This window comes from Abramis brama (genome assembly GCF_963993115.1).
Source record: "Abramis brama genome assembly, chromosome: 1".
NCBI classification, from domain to species: domain Eukaryota; kingdom Metazoa; phylum Chordata; class Actinopteri; order Cypriniformes; family Leuciscidae; genus Abramis; species Abramis brama.
Window position 1 is genome coordinate 27,998,761 of NC_139963.1, and position 9,505 is coordinate 28,008,265.

Here is a 9,505-nt window from a genome sequence, read left to right on the forward strand (position 1 = left end):
AAAGTTCTCTGTTTGTATACATCATCTGTAAAAAGCATCTTTCTCCATTGACGATAACATCAAAAACATCTGGAATAATAATAGGCTAATAATAATATTTGCAAGCCGCAAATATAATATTTGAGTAGTTTATTATATTATATGTTTTACCTGTGACCAGTTCTTTTTGGTAGGTTCTTAAATTGTTTGAAATTTACGTTTTTGTTAATGATTGGATTATGGAATTTAATATGCTACTAATTTTTTAGTGTTTCTAATATTTACTTTTTTCATGTTGTAGGCTACATATGTAAATAATGTCGCTCGTAAAGCACCGAAAAGTTTGTACTAGTTTCGTTATACAATGTGTGCAATGATAAAAGCATGTATACAGTGAATTATGACATTCAAAATTATTCAAATTAAATGTTTGTTTAATTCATTTGTTGTTAGGAACTGTATACTTTTAGCGATTATTAATATCAAAATCCCTTCAAAATGTACGAACGACATGACTGACATGCTGTTGAAGAATATTAATGCAATTATAGGTGTATTCGCTGTGGTTCGTGTCTCTTTAAATTTCATGTCCTACTTTAAGCCACGTCATAATCAAGAAAACACAATGGCGGATGCCAATGCGGCAGTAGCTGTGGTGACAGTTTCATTGGTTGTTTTAGGGCTTTTATCGGGGCTAAGCTTATCGTGGGCTCTTCTACCGGTCGCTGTAGTGGTGCTTATTTTTGTACTAGCCAGTGGATTAAGGGGACGAGATGAACTTGCACATCTGAACGTTTGTGTGTTGGTGCTGGGAGATATAGGGCGCAGTCCTCGCATGCAGTATCATGCGCTCTCTCTCAGCAGACATGGATACAGTGTCACCTTAATTGGCTTTCTTGGTATATACATTTTAACGCATGCACTTCTCATTGCATCAGCAATAATTTTGCTTTTATGCATGATACCAAATGCCCATAAATGTAGCCCCCATGTCTGTAAGGCATGCTAATAAACGACATGCTAATAAACGACAAATCACGTAGATATGCATTATACAGGTCACAGTGCTAGTTTTTAGCACCTCTAACACTGGCATTTTGCTCACATAGGTTCTAAACCTCATCAAGACATTCTTGAGGATGACAGGATAGACATACTTCCTATTTCAGAACTAATGGGGCTTAGAGGTAATACAAACATATAATATAAAGAATACTTGCAAGCACAACAGACCATGGACAGTCGTTCTGATATAAAGAATGTAATCTTCATTTTCCTTTCAGTTGGCCCCAAAATTTTCAGGTATGTTTCAAAGGTGATACTCCAGTCTTTCCAGCTGTTCTATGTGTTGATGAAGATTGAGGACCAAGGCTATATCCTTATGCAGGTGTCTGTCTATTTTATCAAGTAATTTCGATATCTGATTATGTCTTAAAGTGAAATTTTAAGTCACATCTGTGCATTCCATAGAACCCTCCAGGACTGCCAGCTATAGCAGTGGCATGGGTGGCCAGTCGTTTCAGGGGAAACCAGTTCATCATAGACTGGCACAACTATGGATACTCCATAATGGCTCTTACTCATGGGGAGAATCATCTAATTGTTAAGGTGGCAAAATGGTAAGTAACGCATGAAAAATATCTCTTAAATACGCTATTTTAAGTGGTATTTGGAAAATGTCTGAACTGTGCTTTGTGTTGTTGGCAGGTATGAGAAACTCTTTGGATGTTTCTCAGATCATAACTTATGTGTTACTAACGCAATGAGGGAAGATCTTCGGAAGAACTGGAATATTGAGTAAATTTTTATTTATTATTATTATTTTTTATTAAATCAAATAATATTAATAGTAATAATAATAAAACTTGAATTTCTTTACAAGACAAGCCAGTTTATTAATCTTGCAATTGTAGGGCAACCACATTATATGACAAGCCACCCTCGATATTCAGAGAAACACCTCTGAAACTTCAACATGAGCTGTTTGTCAGATTGAGCAGTGTTTATTCACCATTTAGGCCTAGGTAAGTATTTTCATATTGAGCCATTTGCTCTTATTCCATTAAATCGCACAAAGTCAGCTCTGTTCCCATTTAGGTTTTGTCATTTTATTAGTGCTTTACATATTCCTCTTTATAACTTCTTAGTTCTGATGTCACTAAGGAGCACATGGAACTGACAGCCTTCACAGAGCGAAACACTCATACAGGTGCTGTGACGCGCTCTGCTGGACGACCTGCTCTGCTTATCAGCAGCACCAGCTGGACGGGTCAGTGCAGTCTACACTGAGCTATAGGGATGTTGTCCTTTGTTCGCTTAATTGAAATGTCCTAACTCTTCATTATTTATGTTCTCTAACAGAGGATGAAGACTTCTCAATTCTTTTACAAGCCCTTCAAGGTTATTATTATTATTTTTATCTCTCCATATACACTACTGTTCAAAAGTTTGAAGCTAGTAAAAAGTTTAAAACAAATTATGTTTATTCAGCAAGGATGCATTAAAATAAAAGAAATTGTGTTCTTTTGAACTTTCTATTAATCAAAGAACCTAAAAAAAGTGTATTATAGTTTCCACAACAAAACAAAAAAAAATTAAGCAGCACTGTTTTTAACATTAATGATAAGAAAAAGCAAAACAGGATCACGTTACACTGAAAGATTCAGCTTTGCCTTAACAATTACGTTTTAAAAATATATTAAAATAGAAAACTGTTATTTTAAATTCTAATATAAATAATATTTTACATTAGTGTTTTTATTATATATTACTCTTTTCAATATTTTAAAACCTATTAGACTATGTAACCTCCAACATCTGATTTATTTCCATCTCCAATAGAGTATGAGAAGTTTGTTGAGGAAGAGGACAAACTTCCATCATTGGTCTGCGTGATTACAGGTACACAACACTGAGTCTAATATGTATAAATGTTCAGCCTGTGTTTTTATGTTTCAAACACTTTGATTTGTCAATACAGGTAAAGGTCCTCAGAAGGAGTATTACAAGAAGCTGATTGACTCTAAAGAATTTCAACATGTCAAGATTTGCACTCCATGGCTGGAAGCAGAGGATTATCCAGTTTTACTTGGTACGCGGAACTCATCATCAACCATTTAAACTTCATAGGCCAGGTTTTCACATTTTGCTGACCCCTGGTTGTTTTGACTTAAAATACATGCATTTGCATGAGCTTGCTGTTCTCTGATGTTTTTCGGCACAGGTTCTGCTGATCTTGGGGTCTGCTTGCACAAATCCTCCAGTGGTCTTGACCTTCCGATGAAAGTGGTTGACATGTTTGGATGTTGTCTGCCAGTCTGTGCCATACACTTTCAGTGGTAAGATTGTGAGATCCGTTATGCTAACATATGCAGGGAACAATTACATCTGCTCATTATCTGTATCTTGTTAGCTTGCATGAGTTGGTGAAACACGAGGAGAATGGGCTCATTTTCAAAGACTCCAATGAGCTGTCTCAACAGTTAAAGGCAAGACATTTAAGATCAAGACTTTTCTCTTCAATATCTTGAATCCCTTGTGATAAATGCTCACGGCTAATTCTGGTATCTATGTAGCTTCTGTTTTCAGACTTCCCTGGTGATCAGGGGAAACTGGGCATCTTCAGGAAGAATCTAAGGGAAAGTGGGCAGCAGCGCTGGAATGAGAATTGGGACCAAAACGTCCTTCCGCTTATTAAAGAGCACTGCGACTGACCATCTAGGTGATGGGCTCATGTAGCATCCTCTCAAATCTTTTGACTCCCATTCTATGGAAAGTTACTGTCAGGTATTTGCACAGGGTACATATTTTAAGCTAACTGTCCCCACAATGGGACAAGCAATCAGGATTGCAGCAGTGCTACTGGGAAAGACTTGAATATGAGATTAAAAAGCACACTTTCCTTGTAAATAATATGTAAATAAACACTTTATTACAAAGAGATCATTTTTGTCATACATATATTTTGATCATTTCTATAGTGGAGGCTCGGTTGTATGGAAATACTTGAGCAACAGAATCTTTCATGATGACATGTCTCAGTCCAGCCCTTTCTGTAAATAAAAGAAATGTTTCATATATTATGAACAATCAGGAATAATGAAAATGTTTTAAACCAATAGTGTAATGGAATAGAAAAGTATTAATAGTATGAAACCTACCCAATTCTTCCTTGAAACAGTCATATGTCTGTGGGTTACGTACAGTAGATGCAATGTAAACATCAGGATGGTTTTCTTGAACTTTGCAGTTTAGAAGCCTGCTCAACAGCTTCACCAAACAAGCAATTATGTCAGGATCGTACACCACATCTGGTTCAAACAAACAGAGCAATGCTACTGAAGACTTCTCAGACAATACATGTTATTCAGAGACCTTCTAATCATTAAATTAGAATAAATCACATTTGAAAGTATAATGCGTGTAATCTTGAAAGCATTTCACTTGTGAATGAAAATATTCACATTTTATATGTGTAATATACAAAACACATGTTTTGTGTCACCTGCAGCAATGATGGTGTTGGCCTGTATTCTTTGCAGCTGTTCATCAGACACATTTTCCCAGTGCAGTTCCTCCACGCTCACTGATGCACTGTTGCTGTCAGAGTTAGTTAAGCAGTTTGTGATATTGTCCTTCAGCCTCTGAAGCACAGTTTGATGGCAGTCGCTGAAGATATATTTGGTTAGGTTGGATGATCGACATACTGCAATGCCCGTAAGTCCAATTCCACTGCCCAGCTCTAGCACTGTCCTGCATGTACAGCCCAAATGTAAATTTATGGCAGCATAAATGTAATAATTTAAACAATTAACAAAATAAAGTCACTTCACTTTATTCAGACCTTCATAAGTAGCTTGTCACTCTGTTCCTGTTTCTCATACGCTACTGTTCAAAAGTTTGGGGTCGGTAAGGTTTTTTTTTTTTATGTTTTTGAAAGAAATCTTATGCTCGCCAAGGATTTGCTTTATTGTGAAATCTTATTACAAATTAAAATAGCATTTTATTCTATTTTCTATTTTAAAGTAGTTTAATTTATTCCTGTGACGCCAAAGCTAAATTTTCAGCATCATTACTCCAGTCTTCAGTGTCACATGATAATTGAGAAATCATTCTAATATGCTGATTTGATTTCTTACTATCAATGTTGAACAGTTTTGCTGCCTAATTTTTTTTTTTTTGTGTAGAAACCATGATATATTTCTTTAAAGATTCTTTGAATATAATGTTCAAAAGAACAGCATTCATTGGATACATTAAATTGATCAAAGGTGACAAAGGTGAAATTTTGCAAAGGTGCAAAATTTATTCCCATTCTGAAAAAAAAAAACCAAAAAAACTTTCTGACCCCAAACCTTTGAACAGTAGTGTATATATAATTAAATACAATTTTAAATTACTAATTATATTATCAATTTAAGTGACTTAAGATTATTAGTATTTTTTTTTACTTGATTAATGACAGAGCAATATTATTTCTAATTAATTTTATTACACATTTCTTTTTCCCCCTCAAAACTCTAAAATATTACATAAACATTAAATGGTGGTAATCCCAGATTTTTAGTGTTGTCTCAGATTTTTGGATATATATCCACTGTATAACATAAAATGATATAATATAAAGAAACAACAAATGTAATCAACCAGTGTCAGACTTGCTTGCTTTTGAAGATGTGTGTATTTTCCAGAGCCCATTCAGCCAGGTACAGGGCGGCCTCCCAGGTAACCAGACCTGTGGTGCCCTGAGCGATGAGGGCCACGTTCTCTGCTAGACTAACCGCATCTCCTGTTGGCTTTTGAGATCGAACACTTTCTGATATGTGTCCCTGGATCACAAAACCAGTCACAAGTAGCACGTGTATATTTGTGGCAATAGCCAACAATACATTGTATGGGTCAAAATTATCGATTTTTCTTTTATGCCAAAAATCATTAGGATATTAAGTAAAGATCATGTTCCATGAAGATATTTTGTAAGTTTCCTACTGTAAATATATAAAACGTTTATTTTTTGTGAGTGAATGCATCACAATTGCGAACATAAATGGACAACTTTAAAGGTGATTTTTTTCAATGTTTTGATTTTTCTGCACCCTCAGATTCCAGATTTTCAGATAGTTGTATCTCGGGCAAATATTGTCCTATCCTAACAGACCATACATCAATGGAAAGCTTATTTATTCAGATTTCATATGATGTATAAATCTCAATTTCAGAAAATTGACCCATGTGACTGGTTTTGTGGTCCAGGGTCACGTAACTGTTATAAGGAATAAGATCCAGTTCTAATATGATCTAACTTACCAGAAAGTAGGTTTTGTAGCATACATCCTCCTCCTGAGCACACATGAGCTTGCCAAGCGCTTCATACAGTTCATCCAGAGGATCAGCAGCTATCATCTCATGCTACAAAAATAATTCTTCAAATTAAACAAGCAGTATCTCAAAATCAGTAGAAAAAGTGTAAAACATGTTTTATAAGTTATGTAAAGAAACAAAGCCAACCCTTTTTATCAATTCTGTTAGGAAGCGTCTTCTGTATTTTAAAGAGGGGGGCTTCTTGAGACAAATGGGATGCAAACATGTCTGCAAAAAAAGTTACTTTAATTGTATTAATTGACTCATTCGTTCACTTTCACAGTATCTTCTTTACCTTCTGAAGAATGTCCATTATGATGTCTGACGTTTTTGAAGTTGTAAGTTCTTTGTCTAAAGACTACAAAAACATATTGTGTTAATCATGGCACAAAAGAAGACCTAAAAAAATCAATCGTAAGTAATGTTTAATACACTGATGTTGCAAGTCAATGTGCTACTTACATCCCATGGAAATGTATTTAAAAGACCCATAGCGAAGAAGTTCACTTGAAAGGAATGTATGACGTCTTTTCTAGTTTTGTGGCCCATTCCTTCCTCTTATATAGCTAATCTCTTTAAAACACCCAAATATGCTTGCTACTGATATTACTAGAGAATGCGGAAGATGCATGTGCGATTCCATGGTGAATTTCTTCGTGTGTATGAGTCCAGAAATTTTGTGGTTCGAGCGCCACCGTCGGGCGGGTTGGTTGTGCAGCAGAATCATATGACCAATATGCCTCGCCCACGTGAATCACATCAAGTAGTTTTCTGTTATTTTCTAAAAGTGTTTTATAAATGTAAGCCTATTAATGTTGAACCATTTATTAGAAAGTGTTCTACATCTGGCATGATAATGATGATGATTAAGATGGGCATGCAATTATCTGAGGCTGCTGCTGCCGCCAAAACATTTTATTGCTTGTGCATAATTGTAGTAGCCTGACGTCGTCATACTCAGATTCTAGTCAGAATGTGAGTCTGATACTGCTCCATTGGGCTGTGATTATGGGGCGTGTTTCAACCAACCGAACCAGGAAAGAAAATGCCTCTGCACTCAATTGGATAGACCTACAACCAATCAGAGCAACGGAGTAAGTGACGTATGTTTTTCATTCATGTTTCCGATCGACAAATGCCTTGATCGCGGTTCTTTGTTCCTCTTTTAAAATGAATGCGCTGTCGATATCTTCTATAACAGACACGATGTCGGAATCTACACATGATGTTTCATAAACAAAGTTCGGGAGGAGCACGTTCAAATAATCAATCCAATCAACTTGTCATTAAACAATTACCATGTCTACCCTATCAGCATGAGAGGAAGCATATTTATTCACTCTGTCAACTCACCTAACATTCCTTGACAGTTTTCAGCATCCCTCCACTCACTCTCGGCTTGTTCTTCCACAGCCAGGAATACGGGGGGAGTAGGCCTACTTTGGGTTCGGGCCGAATACCGAGCCCGAGCCCTCTCCTCAGACAGCACGCCAAATATGCATTTATTCTATCTGACTTATTTGTAAGTGTGAACCGGTGTGAAATCTCAATTCTTCAGCGGCAGTCAGTTGTTGTAAACGAATTCAACCCAAGCGCTCTTTGGTGACGTGGATGATGACGTTACTGCTCATCTGTCCATCATCGTATAAAGCCCGCCCTGACAATTTGATTGGTCTGAACAATTTTTGTTTGGGCATAATAGCTCCTCAACGGATCAAGTCCAGACCGAACTTCCCGACCTAAAAATTTTGTGGGCGGGGCTAAGTAGGCTAAAGCCTTGTTTATACTTTCTAAAAATTTTGTGGGCGGGGCTAAGTATAGGCTAAAGCCTTGTTTATACTTTCGCCTGGCTCCGCAGCGCGAGTCTCCGCAGACTGCGCGCGCACCTCCCCAAACGGACGAGCCGTTTATACTTGACGTGCTCGCCGTTGTACTATTCTTTGAAACGATAGGGGGCGACTCGAGTAATTGTCCTCTTAACCATCAGGAATCAGCGGTGAGAAGAAGAAAGCTATACACACGTGACAATCTTTATTCTAGTACACCACCACCAATACCACAAAAAGAATCATGTAAAACCCAGTAAACCCTGAAATTATTACTCGTGACAATAAAACAAAATAAATGGATATGAGAATGTGTATACAACATAACTAAATTAACAATCTCTTACATATTTTCTAATTTCACTAAACATTTCATTAAGTTTCATGAACATTTTTATTAAACATGGACCTTTATGTTCATTAAAAATACTTTTTATGCTATTGTATGCTCATTTTTTAAATGTTAGCAACTCATTTAGACGTGCAAACTGGGTGCCGTTGTGGTGAAAAGTTCGAGCTCGGACAGATTCGGTTCAAAGTCGTTCATCTTTGGATGCGGAGCCGCGCGCGCTGTTACAAAAAAAAGTCGCGCACACCGCCAAGCGAAATTGGGTCTTGCACACCCAACGCGCATGACCGCCCACACCGCAATGACGTCATTTTTGCCGCGCGCACCTTCGCGCTCGTGCGGACGCGTCGAGTATAAACCTAGCTTAATAAGTTCTAAATATATTCTCTGACTGACCAGATGACAAAACCAAAATCCTGAGATCAGTTAGGCTATTATTTTTCATTTTCTCCGTTGTTTTTACCCTAGTTAATCAGTGTTTTCGATTGGGGAAAAAATGGCATTTATAAGCCACTGTTTAAAACTCAATAAAACTGTAAAATTGACTGTGTAAACTGTAAACTGACATTGTTTCTTTCAAATTGCATTAGGGCTGCACGATTTGGGGGAAATGTCATATTTCATGAGTCAACTTGGTTATCAAGGAAAATGCACACACAGATTAGTGATAATGCTGAAATGTGTATTTCTCTATGTATTCGTGTATCAAACACACAATTTTAAACATCATTATAGCCATCCAACATTACAGTAATTCCGTCATTACAATTGAAAGCTATAATTTAAAAAAAAAAAAATTAAGGCTTCAAAATTATAACAGTCTGCGCTGCATTAATTATAAATTATATATAGACTAATCCTTATTAAAGTTACAAAAGTTCCTCAGTCAAGAGCGGTGAGTGTTTTTCTCTGTTCCCTTTGTTATTTGATCAACTTTAACGACAGAGATCATAGTGGCTACTGTGTACATACTGTCCCTTTAAGACCAGCC

At 36.6% G+C, this 9,505-nt stretch overlaps 2 protein-coding genes across 5 annotated transcripts; one reads left to right on the plus strand and one right to left on the minus strand.

The window, feature by feature from the left end:
- Positions 1–590: 590 nt before the first annotated feature.
- alg1 (ALG1 chitobiosyldiphosphodolichol beta-mannosyltransferase) lies at positions 591–3,798 on the plus strand. The gene is made up of 13 exons (XM_084125395.1): positions 591–878; positions 1,089–1,166; positions 1,263–1,366; positions 1,450–1,598; positions 1,687–1,776; positions 1,893–2,003; positions 2,127–2,248; positions 2,341–2,379; positions 2,821–2,880; positions 2,960–3,070; positions 3,203–3,317; positions 3,392–3,467; positions 3,555–3,798. Exons 1-13 carry the CDS (start codon positions 605–607, stop codon positions 3,690–3,692), a joined length of 1,467 nt encoding a protein of 488 aa, XP_083981521.1. The 5' UTR covers positions 591–604; the 3' UTR covers positions 3,693–3,798.
- A 90-nt stretch (positions 3,799–3,888) lies between these two features.
- Positions 3,889–7,006, minus strand: eef2kmt (eukaryotic elongation factor 2 lysine methyltransferase). 4 transcript variants are annotated; one of them, XM_084125405.1, is made up of 8 exons: positions 6,802–7,006; positions 6,635–6,697; positions 6,487–6,567; positions 6,286–6,387; positions 5,641–5,774; positions 4,484–4,731; positions 4,140–4,289; positions 3,889–4,031 (listed from the first exon to the last, which is right to left on the minus strand). In XM_084125405.1, exons 1-8 carry the CDS (start codon positions 6,886–6,888, stop codon positions 3,931–3,933), a joined length of 966 nt encoding a protein of 321 aa, XP_083981531.1. In that variant the 5' UTR covers positions 6,889–7,006; the 3' UTR covers positions 3,889–3,930. The 4 variants fall into 4 exon arrangements, with proteins under 4 accessions (XP_083981531.1, XP_083981530.1, XP_083981533.1 ...); XM_084125404.1 differs by having other exon boundaries at positions 5,641–5,807; XM_084125407.1 differs by lacking the exon at positions 6,487–6,567.
- Positions 7,007–9,505: the final 2,499 nt, after the last annotated feature.